This window comes from Anabrus simplex, chromosome X, assembly GCF_040414725.1.
Source record: "Anabrus simplex isolate iqAnaSimp1 chromosome X, ASM4041472v1, whole genome shotgun sequence".
Classification (NCBI taxonomy): domain Eukaryota; kingdom Metazoa; phylum Arthropoda; class Insecta; order Orthoptera; family Tettigoniidae; genus Anabrus; species Anabrus simplex.
In genome coordinates, this window is record NC_090279.1 from 169,832,841 (window position 1) to 169,853,902 (window position 21,062).

Here is a 21,062-nt window from a genome sequence, read left to right on the forward strand (position 1 = left end):
AGTCGCCCACAGCTAATAGTGGACTTAGAGTCATCTTCAGTGGAAAATAAGTCGTAAAAACATAAGTTACAATAAAACACTATTTCTAAATAAACTATTTAACGACTGGCTTAAAAAAACTTGCAGTGATGTCCTGGTAACATATTACTGACACCTAATTAAAATCAGTGTTCTTGAGATGTAATCTCTTGTCTTCTTATATAAAAAACTTGGTATGTAGATTAAAGTTTACCGAGTTCGATAGCTGAAGTTGCTTAAGTGTGGCCAGTATCCAGTATTCGGGAGATAGTGGGTTCGATCCCCACTGTCGGCAGCCCTGAAGATGGTTTTCCGTGGTTTCCCATTTTCACACCAGGAAAATGCTGGGGCTGTACCTTAATAAAGGCCACGGCCGCTTCCTTCCAAGTTCTAGCCCTTTCCTGTCCTATCGTCGCCATAAGACCTATCTGTGTCGGTTTAAAGTTAAAAACTTCATGATTGTTCCGTATTGAATAGAGAAATAAGAAGATGTACAATATTATAGGGAAGGATCCACCTTTCAATACTCCGTAGTAAGTTGGATCCTTCCCTATAATATTGTACATCTTCTTATCTGTGTCGGTGTCGACGTAAAGCAAATAGCAAAAGATTAAAGTTATTCCATTTGTGAGTTGACTTCCATCATAAACTTGATGTTATCGTTATCACTGATATATTGTGTTAGAGAGTAAGTGTTACATATATCTGGTGGGGGCAAAAAATATGCAGACAACAGAAAGTAGCCGGGTTGCGGGATATAGCGGGCGGGGGGTTATACACCTCAAAACTGAACAAAAAAACTACAAAATGGTAAGTTTTTGATGCTCTTTGAGCGTATTTCGACAGAGAGGCAAAAGTTGACAGTTTACTAACTTAAGTGTGACAATAAAACTTTCACCAAAGAAAAAATATACACACGTATTACAATTAAATAGAAGTACGGCGTGATTATAAAATTAAAAAATAATTTAGTATTTGACTACACTTTAAGAAACTCACAGACAATATTAAAGAGACTGCCAGACTGACGAATGCACGCGGCAAGCAGGTGAATCATACCTCGATGTCCACGACCTTCACAAAAAATACCCCTGTTACCCTTCCTCATAGCATTTGCGAAGTCTCCACTACTTGCTGTGGCACTATACAAATAGTTAGCTGCGACGAACGATATCTTGTGCATATTTTCGATAATAATTTTGTTAATAATTAAAAATTTGCGCAAATTAAAAAAAAAAAAAAAATTCCTAGTTTCAGCCAGCTAAAATGGAATAAAAATGTAATGTTTTCTCTACAAAGTGGGGGGCAGGGTGGCAATTGCCCCCCACGCCCATCTTAGTCGCTGCTACTGCTCTACCAGTAATATCTGCAGATGGTGGGCTATCTGTTGTTACTACTCTAAATTTACAGTAAATATAATGAAGTGCTTCCTGCTGTCATTTCTTGATGCATGTAGTACTTTTGCATCCATCTCATGGTGCAGGCCAGAGCAAAATTTGGCTTCCAGTGAAGCCCCAGCCTCATCCATGGCTGTGACAATATGGAAGCTGCTGTGGTATGAGTGGTGCTGAGTAATGACATTTGGAGCACAACTAGTGTGAGTGTTATGAAAGGTGTTGCTCATAGGGTTAGTCATGCTGTAATAGCACTTTCTGACCCAGTGTGGAAAGCAATGGCATACTACCCCCCTCCTCATCTTGCCTAGTACGCCACATTTTGGTTGTGGCATTGGTTTTTGTGGTTTTCCTATAACTGCATAGCCTTTGGTGATGCTATTTGAGGATCATGTGGACTGATGACCTAACAGACAAACATAATGAAGTGTTCAGTATTAAACTGTATATCAGTTTTTTAACCCACTGTACTTGGATACTGAAAGGTTGTGAGAATTCAATGTATCTCATTAATACCCTTTATATTCTGCAGAAATAATTAATTATGCCTAAATTTAACTCTTTCTTTGTTTTCCAGATCATAATCTTGGACGAACCCACAGCAGGAGTAGATGCTTTCTCCAGAAGACACCTATGGTCACTTTTACAAAATCGAAGACATGGAAAGGTAAGAAAAATCTTTTAATCATCTGTGACAATGCTGAACTAGTTACGCCTCACATCTTCTTAATATATTACTTTCAATGTTGCATGTTAACACCTGCCTGTTCCCTGTCCTAACGATCCACTACCTCATCAGTGTAAAAGAAAGGATTTTGTGAAGCTGGACTCAGTTTCATGTAAGTATAAATATTTTATAGAGATGGAATAGTGAGGAAAATAGGCTGTGTACGATAAATTAAAATAGAATGACCAAAACCGGTCAAAATCAGATAATGAGGCTAGGCAGGAATCAGAGAGCACTGGGAGTAGAAAACTATTTTTATTCTGGAAAAGACGACTCGAGATCAGTAAACTAAAACCAAACAGTGAAAAGATAATAATCTGTGAAAATAATGTGTAAGACTATTGTACTGCTATAAAAATACAAACAGTAGAGTTACTTGGAAACTTGAAAATTATTTGAAAGCTAGAAGTGGTCATATTCTGTGGAGAAGGAACTGAATGTGCGACCATTTAAATGGTTCCTTTGTGGATAAGAACTGCCAGGCTCTGATGATGATGATGGTGGTGGCTGATTATTTATTTATTTATTTGTTTGTTTGTGTAAGGCTCATGCCCCTCTCTTACACTTAACCACATACTATCTAAAATAAACTTCAGAAAACAGAATAATGAAATAATAGTCCTGACCTCATTCATTCTGGCATATTATTATTATTATTATTATTATTATTATTATTATTATTATTATTATTATTATTATTATTATTATTATTATTATTATTATTATTATTATTATTATTATTATTATTATTATTATTATTATTATTATTATTTGTTGTTCAAAAGGGCCTAACATCTAGGTCATTGGCCCATGATATAAAATGAAACAAATAAAATGATAGATTCAAAGTTACCCTTAGACTAGGAATTTAAAAAAGGATGGTAATGACGAGAAAATATGATCATGAATTTAAAATAATCGAACCAAAAATAAAAACCAAACACAACTGCCAACAGCCCTGAAGTGCCATGTCCTACCAAGCGACTGTTGCTTAGCCTGAAGGCCTGCTGATTATGAGGTGTCTTGTGGTCAACACGACGAATCCTTTCGGCTATTATTTTTGGCTTTCTAGACCGAGGCCGCCATCACACCGTCAAATAGCTCATCAATTGTAATCACGTAGCCTGAGTAGACCTTGAACCAGCTCTAAGATTCAGGTAAAAATCCCTGACCAGGCTGCAAAATGAACCCAGGGCCTCTGGGTAACAGGCAGGCACGCTACCCCTACACCATGGGGACGGCATTTACAAAAATCAGTGGATCTAATTTTCAATGCCTTATTTTCCTATTAAATGATTAAAAATAGAATAAAATGGAATAAAACTGAATAAGGCACTGACTTAGAAGTAAAATTATGTATTTTATTCAAGTTGAAAGCTAAAAACATATTAAAAAATACACAAAGATAGTTAAAAACATAGTCAATAGAATAAAAGCATAGTTAACAATAAAAGGACAATTAAAAACTTCACAATGTGGAGTTACAAGTTCTATCAAAAGAAAGAAAGAAAGAAAAAAAAAGAAGAAAGAAAGAAGAGAAGAAGAAAGAAGAAAGAAGAAAAAAGGAGACACCATGGTGGAATGATAGAGTGAAAACAGCGGTGAAAGAAAGAAACCAAATAAAGAAGGCACTGGACAAGGAGAAACAAAAACAGGGACAAGAACGAAATGAACAAGAAATACAAAGACTTCCAAGGAGTATACAGGAACAAGAAACTTGCTGTAAAGAACATTGCAAGGGAAGAAAAAGAGAAGAAATGGAATGAGTTTGCAGACAAACTGGAAGAGGACAGTAGAGGAAATATGAAATTGCTATACAGAGTAGTGAAAAACAAGCGAAGGGATCAAGAGACCATAAAAGCAATAGAACGTGATGATGGAACTCTGGCACAAGAAAAGGGAGAAATTAAACAAGAACTCAAGATCTATTTCGAAAAGCTGCTGAATGGAGATACAGAAAACATAACAACGGATAGAGGAGAGCCAAGTCGAGGAACCACAACTGAACCACCAATTACATGGCTTGAGGTTGAAAATGCGCTCAAGAGCATGAAGAAAGGAAAGGCAGTGGGCGTAGATGAACTAAGTGCAGATATGCTGAAAGCAGCGGGAGTTCCAGGAATCCAATGGCTCTATAGACTGCTCAACAAGATATGGGAGGAAAATACTATTCCTGAGGACTGGAAGATGGGCATCATTGTACCTCTGTTCAAGAAAGGAAGCCGACGAAAATGTACTAATTACCGTGGTATCACACTACTGTCTCATGTCCTGAAAATGTTGGAAAAAATAATAGAATCAGATATATTGTTGAACCAATTTTGGAAGAAGAGCAGTATGGTTTCAGACCAGGAAGGTCAACTACAGACCTTATATTTGCAATTAGGATGCTAATGGAAAAATACTGGGAGAAGAACAAGCCTTTATTCCTAATATTTTTGGACATTGAGAAAGCATACGATAGTGTACCAAGGGAAAGAATTTGGCAATGCATGAAAGAACTTCAAGTGTGAGACAGCCTCATAGACAAAGTGAAAATGTTGTATAGTGGGAACAGAAGCTGTATTCAAGTAGGATGTGGTTTGTCGGACTGGTTTGAAACAAAGAGAGGAGTGCAGCAGGGCAGCTCATTGTCACCACTTCTATTTATTATTGTAATGGATGCAGTAATGAAATCTATTAAAAGGAAAGAACACGGAGATATCAAAGCCTTCACATTTGCAGATGATGTTGCGATCTGGAGTGACTCAGAAGATGAATTGGGAGAGAGAATACAAAGCTGGAATGAGGAGTTTAAGAAATATGGTTTAAACATCAGCAAGACCAAGACGGTGGTGATGAAAGTGTATGGGGAAGGAGCAAAACCAATAGTCATGTTAAATGAAGCTCAACTGGACAGCGTTCCAGTTTTCAAATACTTGGGTAGCGTTATATCAAATGACAACCTAGCAAAACATGAGGTGAACAATCGAATCAATAAGGCAGCACAATTTTACCACCAGGTAAGACACCTGCTGTGGGATGAGCAAATACCCATGAAAACAAAAATGACATTGTACAAGTCCTATTATACACCAATTCTTACATACAGTCTCGAAAGCACAACACTGACCAATAGAGATAATTCCAAACTTCAGGCAGCTGAAATGAAATTCCTACGCACTATGATCCAGAAAACCAGGAAAGACAAGATTAGGAATGAGAAAATTAGAGAAGAAGTAGGAATAGACAATTCTCTCCTAAATAAGATTCAGATATCAAGACTGAAGTGGTTTGGTCACATGAAGAGGATGCCAGTAAACAGAACTGCAAGGAAGGAATTTGACAGAAAGGTAGAAGGAAGACGACTCGTGGGAAGGCCACGAAGAAAATGGATAGATTTAGTTAAGAGCGATGTAATGCTGAGAGGTCATGATTGGGACAAGTTGGTGGAGGAAGAATGGTACAAGGACAGGATGAGATGGAGGAGGCTAATATACCACACCCGGGAAACTGGAGATGGTTTAGGATGATGATGATGATGATGATGATGATGATGACTTTTAAACACACTATAACAGGTCATTATCCCTTATAAAATGGATGACGAGGTCTACTGACTGTTCATCATCTCATAGAATGAGGGAGATGGTACTCAGAAGTTTTAGACTGCAGTGCAGATTGGCCAGGTCCATGCACTCCATAAGGATGTATACTATGGTCAGATAGCTGCCACAAGTACACACCAGTATGGGCTTCTCCCTTCAGTTAGTAGGAGTGCGTTGATATACCATGACCGATCCGAAGACAACATAATACTGCTGCTTCTTTGCAAGAGACCTGACGGGAAATCCATACCTTCATTCTTCGTTTAATTGCTTATTGGAAAGAGGAGTGGTGGTGGTAGTTGCTGTTGTTGTTATTGGCATCTTACCTTGTGCTAACATTTCTATCTGTACCTAAACATTGCATTCTACATGTACTTTCGTCTTATTTATGTCTTGGCCTTCCTCCACCATTCTTACTCCTTATACTTTCCTTCCAAACTAACTGAACAATTCCTGGGTTTCTAAAGATGTATCCTAGCAAGCTATCTTGTCTTCTGCTTAAATTACACCAAATCATTATCCTCATTTAGCATCCCTTCATTTCATCAGAAAAGTTGAACGGTCAACTAGGAAAGCTTTGTTGCAAAGGCAAGGGCAGTCATTAATGTAAAGTGAAAGGAAAACCTCACAAAACATCTACAGTAAATAATATATGTTTGAAATTGAAGACTGCATTACCTACAGCATTATTGAAACATTTTCCTCTTTGGTAAGATGCTTCCAGAAGTGACTCCATCATCATCATCATCATCATCGTCCAATTTCTTCTTATATTGGGTTGAGGATCATTGATCTTCATCTCTGCCAGTCTTTCCACCATTCTTCATCAAAGACGTCTTGAAAATTTGCCTCTCTAATCCATAGGTCTTGTTCCATTCGTTCCCTCCATCATTTCTAGGATCTATTTCTAGGGCTTTTCCTTCTGACCTCCATTCTCTTTCCCTCCCTTTTCGCATGCCCGTACCACTTCAGTCTTGATTGTTTTACTCTCTCTGTCCTACTTTGCAAGTGCTTCTCATATTACTTATTTCGTCCTGTCTTGTCTTGGCCAGTATACTTCATAGGAATCTCATCTCAGTTGCTTGGATTTTACTTCCCTCTGCTTTGGTTGTTACCCAAGTTTCAGCACCATATGTCAAGATTGGTAGAAAGGAGTTCTTGTACACGATTTCCTTGCATTACATTGGCACTTCCTTACTCCATAACAAATTCTCTCTCACTCTGGTAAACCGAGCTCGATAGCTGCAGTCGCTTAAGTGTGGCCAGTATCCAGTATTCGGGAGATAGTGGGTTCGAACCCCACTGTCGGCAGCCCTGAAGATGGTTTTCCATGGTTTCCCATTTTCACACCAGGCAAATACTGAGGCTGTACCTTATTAAGGCCACGGCCGCTTCCTTCCCACTCCTAGGCCTCTCCAATCCCATCATCACCCTAAGACCTATCTGTGTTGGTGCGACGTAAAGCAAATCGTAAAAAAAAAAAAAAAAAAACTTTTAGTGGTTCCTCCTGAACTAGTACATCTCCTCTTCCTTAATCCTCATGTAAGAACAATGATTTTGCTCTTTTTCTTGTTAATTTTTATTCCCCATTCTTTAATCACTTCATTCCATTTGTTTGCCTTTCCTTGAACGTCCTCTTCACTTTCACCCGACAGCAAAATGTCATCCAATATTCTGTAAATTTTGTGTACATTTCTATGTAATGGTGTTGTCATTGCCATGTTACAATATTATAATGTTACAATTCAACCACTCCATTCCATAAAGAGAGTATAAGCTAACATCCAATGAAGTAATAGATTTGATGATTGGTGTTAGAGGGACAATACCCTAGATGTTTGTCGTCTTTTCCAGTATTAGCCCTTTCTTGCCCCACTGTCACTAGAACCCTGTATGTTGTGGAGTATCGTAAAACAACTGGCAAAGAAAAATGAATTTTTTGTATCCAAATTTAAATGAAGAACATGATGAAACATTCATACCATCATATTACAAACTTACGTTTGTTTAATCCCCTCTTGCTCCATTTAGGTGATATTGCTCACAACACACTTCATGGATGAAGCTGATATCCTGGCAGATCGCAAAGCCATCATCTCCAAGGGAAGGTTACGGTGTTGTGGTTCGTCGCTCTTCTTGAAGAACAAGTTTGGAATTGGATACCATCTTACGTAAGTACCGTATTAAATCATACCTACGTATTCTTAAAAACAATTACACGTCAGCATTCACTCCCCAGGATGAACCCTTATAGGATCAACTGATGATATATCATCAATGCTTACATTTGTGAAAAAGATTGACTGACAATCTTCTTTTGCTACAGCCTTTTCCCACACCTGTGGGGTCACAGGTGCGAACTGTGTCGCACATGTGGATTTGGCCGTGTTTTACGGCCGGATGCCCTTCCTGACGCAAATCCTATATGGAAGGATGTAATCACTATTGCGTGTTTCTGTGGTGGTAGGCAGTGTAGTGTATTGTCTGAATATGATGAGGAGAGTGTCGGGACGGACACATACACCCAGTCCCCGAGCCAGCAGAATTAATCAGAAGCGATTAAAATTCCCAATCCAGCCGGGAATCGAACCTGGGACCCTCTGAACCAAAGGCAAAAAGAAAAGACTGTTTTCTCAACATTGTGTAAGAAAATCATACCAATATTTTAGTTGTGATGTATACTACCACTCATTAATATCAATACACCATGACTGTTACCTGGTGTTACAGATATGAACACAAAACAAAATTTATTTCTCCCAAAATATAATTATATAAACTTAAACATGTATAATACAAACAGAATAATTATATTTGACTTTCATCAAAGTATCCTCCCTTGGACTGTCGCATAAACTCAAGGCATGCGGTCAATCAGTTTTTGTAGGTATTTTGAGTCTATATGATTCCACACATCCTTAACAACGTTCCAGAGATATATGAACTTTCCTCATACATCTGTCCACTTCATCCCAGATCATTTCAATGGAATTACAATCTGGGCTTTGGGATGGCTAGACCACATCTTTTGGTACTTTCTGTTTTTCCCTTGATGCAATGTACTTCTTACAGAATGCTGACTGATGTTTTGGGTCATTATCCTGTTGTATGATGAATCCTTTCCCTATTAAGCACAATCCACATGGTATTGTATGATACTAAAGTATGCTGTGGTAGTGCTTCTGATCCATACATACTTCTATTTCCACAATGTCTCCAACTCTATCTCCTACAAAACACCCCGAAACCATGTAAGAACCCCCGCCATGTGTAACTTTACGTAGAACACACTGCTAGGCCACTTTTTCTCCTTCACATCGGCGAACAAATATCCTCCTTCTGGTCCCAAAAATCTCTAACATCGATTCATCTGTGAATAACACTCTCTTCCACTCTTGCATGTGTCGAATTACATTGTTTTCTAGCCAATTTGGGTCTCTTTTTATTTATGGGCTTTAGAATGTGTTTCCTTGTTGCAATACATCCTATCAAGATGGCTTCAAATAATTCCCTTTTTTTACTGTTGCAACATACATTTGTTTCTTGTTAATTTCTACCAAGCCTGCACAAATTTATGGCATTGTTTTGAACCTATTTCTCTTAATAGTAATTCTGATGAACTTTATTATCACTTTTAGTTGTTTCACGAGGTTGTCCTAGTCGTGGTCTGTCCTTATTGCTACCTGTTGTCGTCTGGCAGTGAAGTGTGTATTCCACTCCCCCTACAGACATGCTAGTAGCTAGGGTAAAGGGGATCCAATACCACCGCTGCCTCTACGCAAGCGCTCGGGCCAGCTTCCCCACGGGGGCCCCTGGCAAAGCCACTGACCGTGGCAAGGCCATGCGTGTGTGGAATGTTAAATACACCGGGTCTTTATGTAAGAGCCAATTATTTCTTGAAGGTTATTGCAGCCCATGAAAGGTGAACCGAGGGCTGCTATGCAAGATAGTTGCTATACTCTATTCTTTAGACCTAACTAGAGAGCTATCTCACTAGAACTTTAAGTGTAATAACCTTTAATGCATTTCGCTATGAGCATTCTAAATATCTAATAAAAATACTAGGTTTTGAAGGTCATCAGCAGATTTACCACTAGCTCCAGTTTTACCCTCCTTGACATAACAAACAACCAACTGTTTTCGAGATATTGTCCATTTAAACCAAGAATTTTGACAAATTCAAGTCGGAACACAATATATCAATTTATCAATATATTCTATGACTGAAAACAGTGGAAAAAAGGACCTAAATGATGAATCAAACCGTTGACCCTTCAGGTTCTTAACATAACTTATTATGTCCATCAATACTCGTGTGGCATTACTGAAAGGTTGGTAAAATAATCGCTCCTTTTTTGCTCTAAAACCAACCGCTTTTGAAATATTGTCTATATAAACCCAAAATTTTGACAAATTCTAGTTGAAACACAATATACCAGCTTATCAATACATTCTGAGACTGAAAACAGTGGAAATGTAAAAGGGTCTAACAACATAAATGGTTCCTTTGATGAGATGGCATGAAATTTGGAAGATACAACTAAGGGAATTCTCTTCCATTGGTAACAAGGGAGCAGGAGATCTGAGATGGCCTGCTGTCTTGCCTTCAACCGAAACAGAGGCAAGGTCTTGACATATCCAGAGTACGGGAGTTGTAAATGTGTTTATGAATACAGTACATTTGTAGGGGAATCTCAGGAACATGGAGGCTTAGGACCATGCTGCAGATAACTCTCAGAGTTCGGCGGCTGAGTAGCTGTTAGCGTTTATTCGGGAGATAAGGTAAGGGAGTATTCTGCCCGAAGGCAGGTCTGAACCTCCGCAGAGGTGTGCCTGAGCCGGAGTTTACATGTGGTAGGGTGGCTAGTTCCTTTCCGCTCCTCCATTCCCTTACCCTTCAAGAAATAACTGGCTCTTACATAAAGACCCGGTGTAGTTGCCATTCCGCACACGCATGGCCTTGCCACGGTCATTGGCTTTGCCGGGGGGGCCCTGCGGGGTAGCTGGCCCGAGCACTTACACAGAGGCAGCGGTGGTCTGAATCCCCTTTACCCTACCTACTCATGCTACATTGTTTTGCAATTTGGCGAATTGATAAACCTGCTTGTCTGAGTGCTACAATTGCAGCATGTCTTTCTATGGATGTCAATGTTGCAGTTAAATGGCGAGCATGTTTCTGGCTTGACCAGGTGCGCCATTTAGGCGCCAGACAGATTAGAAGTAGTCTGGGCTACAATAGTAGCCCGTGCAAGCATTTCTGTTTCAGTGCAAAGGAAATGTTGCTGCGTAGGCAGCCAAGTAGATGACTTTCAAATCAGTCAGTGGTTAGATGAAAGTAGTGATAGTATTGCTAGTTGTGATAGTAATGATAATGAACAGGATATACTTACACATGAAATACACCAAACTGAATCTGAAGAAGGTACAAGCAGTGAGGAAGATACCTCACATGAGTGACCAATGACAAATGACGTTGCTGGTACCGACAGCAATAATTCCAGATGGTTCACTGCCAAGAACAATTTCAAGTGATGGAACCAACTAGAGGGAAGAATATTCTGGACATGGTGCCGGTACAACCAGATGAGCTCTATAGAGAAACCAAAGTAATAGAGGTATTAGTGATCGTGAAGCTGTTTTTGTCGTAGTTAAAAATAAATGTGATAGAAAGGAAGGTCTTAAAAGTAGGACTATTAGGCAGCACCATATGGTTGATAAGCAGGCATGAGGGAATTTTTAAAAAGTAACTATGATCGGTGGAAAATGGTAAATAAAAATGTAAACAGACTCTGGGATGTATTTAAAGCAATTGTTGAAAAGTGTGAAAACAGACTTGTATCTTCAGAGATGGTCAGGAATGGTAAAAATCCATTTAATTACAACAGAGAAATAAAGAGACTAAGAAGGAGGTGCAGATTGGAAAGAAATAGAGTTAGAAATGGCTGTGAAAGTAGGGAGAAATTGAAGGAACTTACTAGGAAATTGAAGCGAGCGAAGAAGTCAGCTAAGGATAACATGATTGCAAGTATAATTGGCAGTCATACAAATGTTAATGAAGATCCGTGGCTCAGGCGGCAGCGCGCTGACCTCTCACTGCTGGATACCATGGTTCCAATCCCGGTCACTCCATGTGAGATTTGTGCTGGAAAAAGCGGAGGCGGACAGGTTTTTCTCTGGGTACTCCGGTTTTTCCTGTCATGTTTCATTCCAGCAACACTCTCCATTAACATTTCATTTCATCTATCAGTTATCATTGCCCCAGATGAGTGCGACAGGCTTTGGCAGCCGGCACATTTCCTATCCTCGCTGCTGGATGGGGGCTTCATTCATTCCATCCCTGACCCAGTCGAATGACTGGAAACAGGCTGTGGATTTTCACAAATGTTAGAGTGAAAAATGGAAGGGTTTTGTGTAGGTACTTTAAGGCAGAAACAGGTTCCAAGGAGGACATTCCAGGAATTATTAATGAACAAGGGGAGTGTGTATGCGAGGATCTTTAAAAGGCACAAGTATTCAGTCAGCAGTATGTAAAGATTGTTGGTTACAAGGATAAAGTCCAGATAAAGGAGGTAACTAATACTACAGAAGTATTAAAATTTCCCTATGATAACGACATTTACAATAAGATACAAAATTTGAAAACTAGAAAAGTGGCTGGGATTGACAATATTTCTGGGGAGATACTAAAGACAATGGATTGGGACATAGTACCATATCTGAAGTACTTATTTGATTATTGTTTGCATGAAGGAGCTATACCAAATGAATGTAGAGTTGCTGTAGTAGCCCCTGTGTATAAAGGAAAGAGTGATAGACGTAAAGCTGAAAATTACAGGCCTGACAGTTTGACATGCATTGTGTGTAAACTTCGGGAAAGCATTTTTTCTGATTATATTAGACATGTTTGCAAAATTAATAACTGAAGCTCAACTTGTAGGATTCCAGCAAGATATAACAGATATCTTGGATTCAGGAGGTCAAATGGACTGTATCGCGATTGACCTGTCAAAGGTATTTGATAGGGTGGATCATGGGAGACCGCTGGAAAAAATGAGTGCAATTCGACTAGACAAAAGAGTGACTGAATGGGTTGCTATATTTCTAGAAAATAGATCTCAGATAATTAGAGTTGGTGAAGCTTTATATGACCCTGTAATAATTAAGAGTGGAATTGCTCAAGGCAGTATTATTGGACCTTTATGTTTTGTTATATATATATATAAATGATATGAGTAAAGAAGTGGAATCAGAGATAAGGCTTTTTACGGATGATGTTATTCTGTATAGCGTAATAAATAAGTTACAAGATTGTGAGCAACTGCAAAATGGCCTTGATAATGTTGTAAGATGGACAGCAGGCAATGGTATGATGATAAACAGGGTTAAAAGTCAGGTTGTGAGTTTCACAAATAGGAAAAGGTCTCTCATTTTTAATTGATGGGGTGAAAGTTCCTTACGGGGATCACTGTAAGTACCTAGGTGTTAATATAAGGAAAGATCTTCATTGAGGGTAATCGCATAAATGGGATTGTAAATAAAGGGTACAGATCTCTGCACATGGTTATGAGGGTGTTTAGGGATTGTAGGAAGGATGTAAAGAGAGGGTATATAAGTCTCTGGTAAGACCCCAAATAGAGTATGGTTCCAGTGTATGGGACCGTCATCAGGATTACTTGATTCAAAAAATGGAATAAATCCAAAGAAAATCAGCTCAATTTGTTCTGGGTGATTTCCGACAAACAAGTAGTGTTACAATAATGTTACAAAGTTTGGGTAGGGAAGACTTGGGAGAAAGGAGACGAGCTGCTCGACTAAGTGATATGTAATACCAATTTTCCAGCTAACTCATTCCTGGTTGCCAGCGTTTACTCATTCAGGACAAATATTTCATGTTCCCTATGGGAATCTACATCTGTATCATCATAAGTGATATGTTCCGAGCTATCAGTGGAGAGATGGGGTGGAATGACATTAGTCGACAAATAAGTTTGAGAGGTATCTTTAAAAGTAGGAAAGATCACAATATGAAGATAAAGTTGGAATTCAAGAGGACAAACTGGGCTAAATATTAGTTTATAGGAAGTGGAGTTACGGATTGGAATAACTTACCAAGGGAGATGTTCAAAAAAATTGGAAATTTATTGAAATCATTTAAGAAAAGGCTAGGAAAACATCAGATAGGGAATCTGCCACTTGCACGACTGCCCTAAATGCAGACCAAGATTGATTGATTGATTGATTGATTGATTGATTGATTGAAGTGGCTAAGGGACCATCCACGTACTAATGTACATACAAGAGCTCATAAGATTATCATGCACTTTCCTGGCCCTAAGGGAATTGCTCATACTGTGAAAACTGAACTTGAACGTTTAGAACTTTTTATAGATAGCTATATAATACAAAATGATAACCACAGCGACAAATATTTATATTGGTGAATTAAGAGACAAGTTTGAATGTGATCATGATGCATAATTTAGCGATACTACAGAAATACATGTTTTGATAGAGTGCTAAAATTCTTTAAAATGCTCACAGAAACTCTTAAGACAATTTTTTAACCCGATATTGTTTTTATTTATTTACCATGCAAATATGTTCTAATGTAAGTATTTGTGTGTGTGTATATATATAAATAAATTTAAAAGCTGTTATTATTTTATTTCTGTTTCCATGGTAGAGTTGCTTTAGTGTGAGATGCAATCAAATTTTTTCAGTGGTTTCTATTTCCCTTTCTCAACAAAAGAAAAACCTGCATATGGTCTTCAAATTTGGCTTAGAATATTTATATATACTACTATTTAAGATATTATTACCAAAGAAACCTAAATATAGTGCATACAAGTCATTCAGATTTGATTTCAGTTTGGGCTACATATGTAGCCCGCACGAGTAACAATGCATTCATTCCTAGCGCGTGTGCCCGAGGGTTAACACTAACATATTAAATGAACAATGGACCAATGGAATATGTGTTTGTATTTGATGCTGATTTCTCGGCATGTTCTCGAGAGTTATGGTGATGAAGCGTACTAGATCTTCGATGGTAGATGGGATGAATAATGAATGGGTTGGGGTAGTTGGGGTGTCGATTGTGCAAACTGGGACAACTAGCTCTGGTTTGTGAGTTGGTGATGCTGGATGGGCTTTGCAGTGTCTTGAATAGGTAATATACCCTGAAGCCGGTCATAAGCCGCGTGCAGATTTAGAAACGCCACCTCACAAATCCCATTTTGAATTTGCCCATGAAGCGATCTGATTGCTTACCACAAGTGTTGCAAGTCAGTGGCTGAGTTATGTTAGTGTACTCGGAGGTGGAGTGTCATTGAACACAGTATCCACAAAGTAATCACTCTGTGTTTCAGTGTGTGTTCAGATGTGCTATTGAGGTTGTATACCAGGCAGCACTTGCATCTAATTGATTGTTGTGGAAGAGCTCTTGAAGGTTCCACTTTGTGATTGTGGCAGTGAATGGACACCTCACTTGCAAGGACTCGGACCACGTCCTGGAGAGTGGGGAGGATAATCTGAATCATAAAAATAAGCCCAGCCGCATTATTGAATCGGAAGGCCTCCTTAACCAGTATGCCCTTCTTAACCTTCTCATTCAGTTCACTGATGGTTGTAGATGGTGGGATCTACTCCTCGGATCACACAACTAACAAGGTTGTACTGTGGTGGTGGAATCTTGATAGCTGGTTGTGATAGTGGTTTTTTTTTTTTTTCTCTATTGGCTTAACGTCGCACCGACACAGATGTCTTATGGCGACGATGGGACAGGACTGGGAAGGAAGCAGCCATGGCCTTAATTAAGGTACAGCCCCAGCATTTGCCTGGTGTGAAAATGGGAAACCACGGAAAACCATCTTCAGGGCTGCCAATAGTGGGGTTCGAACCTACTATCTCCCGAATACTGGATACTGGCCGCACTTAAGCGACTGCAGCTATGAAGCTTGGTGTGATAGCGGTTTAAATGGCTAGTTTGATCCCAGCTGAGCCAAGTCAGTGGACTGTGTCAGCCTTTTGGCAGCATCGTTGTTGATCATGATGGTGACCCCATTGGAGGCTGGCCAGATGTTAGCAACTTCTGCCCCCTTCATGTTGTAACGCTGAAGGGTAGTGAAGATTTTGGCTGGGTAACGGAGTTGAGAGCATGGGTTGAGAAGTAAGTATGAATGTGTGCCAGGAGGAGTTGGTTGAGGGGCTTGCGGGCTCATTAAAGGTTTTTAATTTAATTTTGTGTGGCTTTTTCTAGCTGAGTGCAGCCCTTGCAGGCAGACCCTCCGATGAGGGTGGGCGGCATCTGCCATGTGTAGGTAACTGCGTGTTATTGTGGTAGAGGATAGTGTTATGTGTAGTGTGTGAGTTGCAAGGATGTTGGGGACAGCACAAACACCCAGTCCCCGGGCCAATGGAATTAACCAATGAAGGTTAAAATCCCTGACCCGGCCAGGAATCGAACCCGAGACCCTCTGAACCGAAGGCCTGTACGCTGACCATTCAGCCAACGTTTCGGACATTAAAGGTAATAGTGCCCCTAAAATGGGGAGTACAGAAGTAATGGAGATCTCTGAGAGAGAAGGGGTTGGCTCTTTTTTTAAGGAAGATGTAGTGTTGGTTGTAGCTGGAGACTTATCCACAGCAAGACTGCGGCTGTCTGGCATGGCTTCAGATGAGTGTTGGCGTGTAGTACGTTTATAATAGATCCTGGTGCCCTCTCATGTATTATCCGCAAAACTTTTTGTCTACTTCGGCTTTCTAGTGCTGAATCGGTAGGCCTCGGTTTCTTAGAGATTCGTATTGGCAACCTTTGATACACAAACTATGAATCGCCGTGAGACATCTGGCATACACTTTACGTACTAGTACTGTTGTTGTTTACACAGCAAAGCCAAAATATAGAATTCATGCTAGGAACAAGATTTGCATTGATAAATGTTATATAATGTGTGTGTGATACAGTTGTTGGCTTAAGATAATAAAGGTGTAGAAAATTCTTATCGATTGATCATACCATTGATTCAATTCAAATTTAATTTCCATTCAGTTGGCAGTATAACTGGAACTGTAGTAGCTCCCTCCTTACTCCTCACCCCCGTAAATTTAAGTATCACTAAAAGTTGCGCGGAAAATACGTGCCAGTGCCACTACAAGATAGCGACCGTGGTACGATGGGTCAGCGTAGCTCGACATCAGAGCAATGTAATAGGCGATGGCAGCAATTTCTGCAACTGACTGGGTGGATGTACTGTACTGGTGACCAGTGGCGGCTCGTGAAAAAATCGTCCTACGTGCTACAAAAAACAAGCTAAATACGCTGTTTTAAATCTGCATATTGCCATGATGAACAACGCATACTTCAAACTTGGTAATAATAATAATAATAATAATAATAATAATAATAATAATAATAATAATAATAATAATAATACTTTTCTCACAATTTATAACTCAGAACAAACAAAAACAACATTAATTTGGAAGCAGATGAATTCTTCGACAACTGTCTACGAGATAAATAATCCATTCGAGAAATATTGTTTTTACTAACCTAATGGCGCAACTTACATCAGTGCAAATAGAATCGTGGGAATATAGATCCCCACTAAGAACACTAATTTAATTTCACTTTATATACACTGCAGTGGATAAATAATTTGATAAATCTCCGTATAAACTTGAGCACTAACACAATGACAGAAAAAACACGCACCAGTAATATAACCGCGAGATTAAAAACCGCACAAAGCAACTGAAAGAGCTGCCGACTGTTTCATTGAGACCTCCCCTATTACCAGAGTAAATGTCCGGCTCCATGGCTAAATGGTTAGCGCGCTGGCCTTTGGTCACAGGGATCCCGGGTTCAATTCCCGGCTGGGTCTGGAATTTTAACCATCATTGGGTGTATGTGTTGTCTTCATCATCATTTCATCCTCATCACGACTCGCAGGTCGCCTACAGGCGTCAAATCAAAAGACCTGCATCTGGCGAGTCGAACATGTCCTCGGATACTTCCGGCACTAAAAGTCATACGCTATTTCATTTCACCAGAGTAAATTACATTGTAATGCGGGATCACATTTATGGTCACTCAAAGATTCTTTGACTCACCTACGAATTCCTTATTTTTGACACAAAAGGAAGATGGATATTTTAATAAGCATGTGTGAGATAAATTGCCTCCGCTTACGCTTTACTTTCGAGCCCAGACGATGCTACTCTCTAGTGGCAGACTCGCTTACCACGTTCAACATCACACGGCCGACTTGATGCGTCGCTCTAGCTAGCTAAGGAGCGCAGCGAGGGATCCAGTCGGCCGTGAACATCAAGGTAGCAGGAGACATCGAGTACTTCTACCCCCTTGCGGGAGAGGAAGTAACTATAGACGGGATCAGTGAAAGTTGATCCTGGTTTACGGTATACTCCGCCGGCTAGGGGGAGTGTTGCAAGCTTGGCTGCGCCTGCGTATTGCTTCCTCCAGGCTACAGGCAAGGGCTCACTTCACATGAGCACGAGCCTTGTTCCCCGGGAGAACGGCGCTAGGTGTTCGACGGATCTCGTCCTGATTTTCACAAAACACAAATTCATATCGTACTCAAAACGAAAAGGCACCAGGATAATTTTACTGTACATAAATAATATTCCTTACAGTTTCAAGCTACGTGCTGGAGCCCGGTAGCACGTACTGACCGGCCGCCACTGCTGGTGACTGTGGTAGTGGTGATGGGAATGGTTGAGGAGGCGGCAGTTGGTAGGTAAGGGGTGTATGGATACATGTTGGCTGGTACTTGAGATTGCAAAGTTGAGGATTGGAAAATGGTTTGAACAGCAGGAGAGCATGCGTCTTGGAGTGAAACTCTGCAGCAGAGCATCAATCCACCTGGCTGTCAAGGTATCAAGAGCAATAAACCCACTTGCAGGATTTTGTGTAGCACTGGTTGCTAGTAGCACTGTCCTGTAGTTCCTTCCACCTGCGATATGCCATCTATCTATCCTCTCTACTATATATAAAATCCCACTTCCGTCTGTCTTGCACAACAATATTGAGGAAATCAGACTGGGGAGTGGTGACTCTGAAACATTTTATACAAAAAAACAAGTCTTGAGCAAGGAAGTGCACTGTCGCCATTATTGTTAATTATATTGATGGATGTGTAAAACAAAGTATCAGTAGTAATGAAGTGAATGCTTTGGGATTTGCAGATGATGTGGTGATTTGCAAAAAAGGGAGAAAGAAAGTACGAAGGAGACAAAACAGTTTACATATCTGGGTAACATTATTAATGAAAGTAATGAAATCAACCCTGAAATTACTAACAGACTAAAGATACAACATTTTGTCATCAAGTCAGAGAGCATTTATGGGATGACAAAGTACCCAAGAGAATGAAATTAACACTATATAAACAGTATTTAATACCAGTTGTAACATACGGACTAGAAACGCTGGTAATTAATAAGAGGTAAGATAGTAAGATCCAAGCAGTAGAAATGAAATTTTTAACAACATCGGTTAAAAAGACAAGAAGAGATAGAATTCAAAATATTAACATTAGAGAAGAGCTAAATATAGAACCGTTAGTACAGAAGATACAGAAAGCATGACTGACATGGTTCGGACATGTAAAAAGAATGGGAAAGGAACGGGTAGCAAGAAGGGAATTGGAAAGAGAAGTTAAGGGAAAGAGACCAGTTGGAAGACCGAGAAGAAGGTGGATGGATCTGATTTGGAAGGACATTGGAGAAGCTGGATTGCTTTCTTTGCTTAACGTTGCACTGACACAGATAGGTCTTATGGCGACGGTGGGATAGGGAAGGCCTAGGAGTGGGAAGGAAGCGGCCATGGCCTTAATTAAGGTTCAGCCCCAGCATTTGCCTGGTGTGAAAATCTGAAACCACAGAAAACCATCTTCAGGGCTGCCAACAGTGGGATTCGAACCCACTATCTCCCGGATGCAAGCTCACAGCTGCGCGACTCTAACCGCACGGCCAACTCGCCCAGTGAAGCTGGATTGGATGTGGTGGAAGTAATGGAGCAGGAAAAGTGGAAGGACAGAAAGGAGTGCAGGAGGCTTGTTAACCACACCTGGACGGCTGGAGTGGGATATTGATGATGATGATGATGATGATGATGATGATGATGATGATGATGATGATGCGACTGGATTAATGGTGAAATTGCCACCAGATATAGGTTGTTATCTCTCCTTTACAAGAAGAATACAATAAAACTCTCACAACAACAAATTTTATAGTTTTTAAAGAAAATTATGTGTCTTTGAGTGAAGTAATTTTACCATATTTGCCCACTGGGCTACATGCTCGCTTGCCACTTCATTATGTTTAGTTGATATGAAGCACTTGAAACTGATCAAAGCCAATTTTCTCAAGAATGCTTGGATATCTAACTTAATGCCTGAGGGGTGCAGCTCTAGTCAGACACACCCCCAATGAAGGTAAGCTGCATGTATCATTTCAACCACACACCAGCCCTCCTGGCATTCTTAAATTTCTGGCAGTACCAGGAATCAAACCCAGGCCCCCGAGGAGGGCAGCTAATAACACTGACCGTTACGCTATGGAGGCAGATATGTACTACGGTGTAAGTATGGAAAATAATCCGTGACCCTTCTACCTGTAAGCCCCCTTATCGGTAAACTTGCACACATGAACAGTTAAGTCGGAAGTAGGTGGTTTCAGCCTCCTACATAATTAGGCATCGTTAATAGTACTTGTAAATGTAATTATATTTACTAACCAACAAGTGTTTAATGTGCATATGTAAGCCATATGTTAGTGTATTGAAACTCATATTCCTTCTTTCTTCCTGAAGAAGAAATGCTACATTCAAACACTACTCAGGTATTCACCATTCTGCCACTCTGTAATTTGCCCTCTTAAAAGAATATTCACCACTACTATATTGTAAATTGCTGAAAAATTAATTTAAAATGTGCATAAAACAACATTCATTCATTCATTCATTTGGCTTTACACATGAAATAAAATGTCAAAAGTACAGAACTCAACAGGTAATAAAAACAAACTAGTAGAATTTAAAGATGGATTGCTCATCCACTGAAGTGCAGATGGACTGGTCTACAAAGTCACTTATATCCCCATGGTAAAAACATTGAGGGCATTCAGTCATTCTGTGCCAGATAGTCTGTTGAGCCGCACCACAGTTCCATGGTTTGCACTCACTCTGCTCAGAGTTACCCAAGTTTTTTGACTAAGCTCAAATCTAGGGGCCTTTCTCTTCATGTCCAGGAAGTTGTGAAGAGCAAGGGTTGTTTCCTTTTTCCATTTTTGAATCCACTTTGTTGTAATGTG

General features: G+C 39.8%; 1 protein-coding gene across 1 annotated transcript in view; it reads left to right on the top strand.

Moving 5' to 3' along the window:
• LOC136886033 (cholesterol transporter ABCA5) overlaps window positions 1-21,062 on the top strand; it is a 256,631-nt gene that overhangs the window by 121,066 nt on the left and 114,503 nt on the right. The window contains exons 16-17 of the mRNA XM_067158745.2: window positions 1,990-2,079; window positions 7,758-7,897. Coding sequence (XP_067014846.1) covers window positions 1,990-2,079; window positions 7,758-7,897 — 230 coding nt within the window. The remainder of the gene's footprint in view (window positions 1-1,989; window positions 2,080-7,757; window positions 7,898-21,062) is intronic.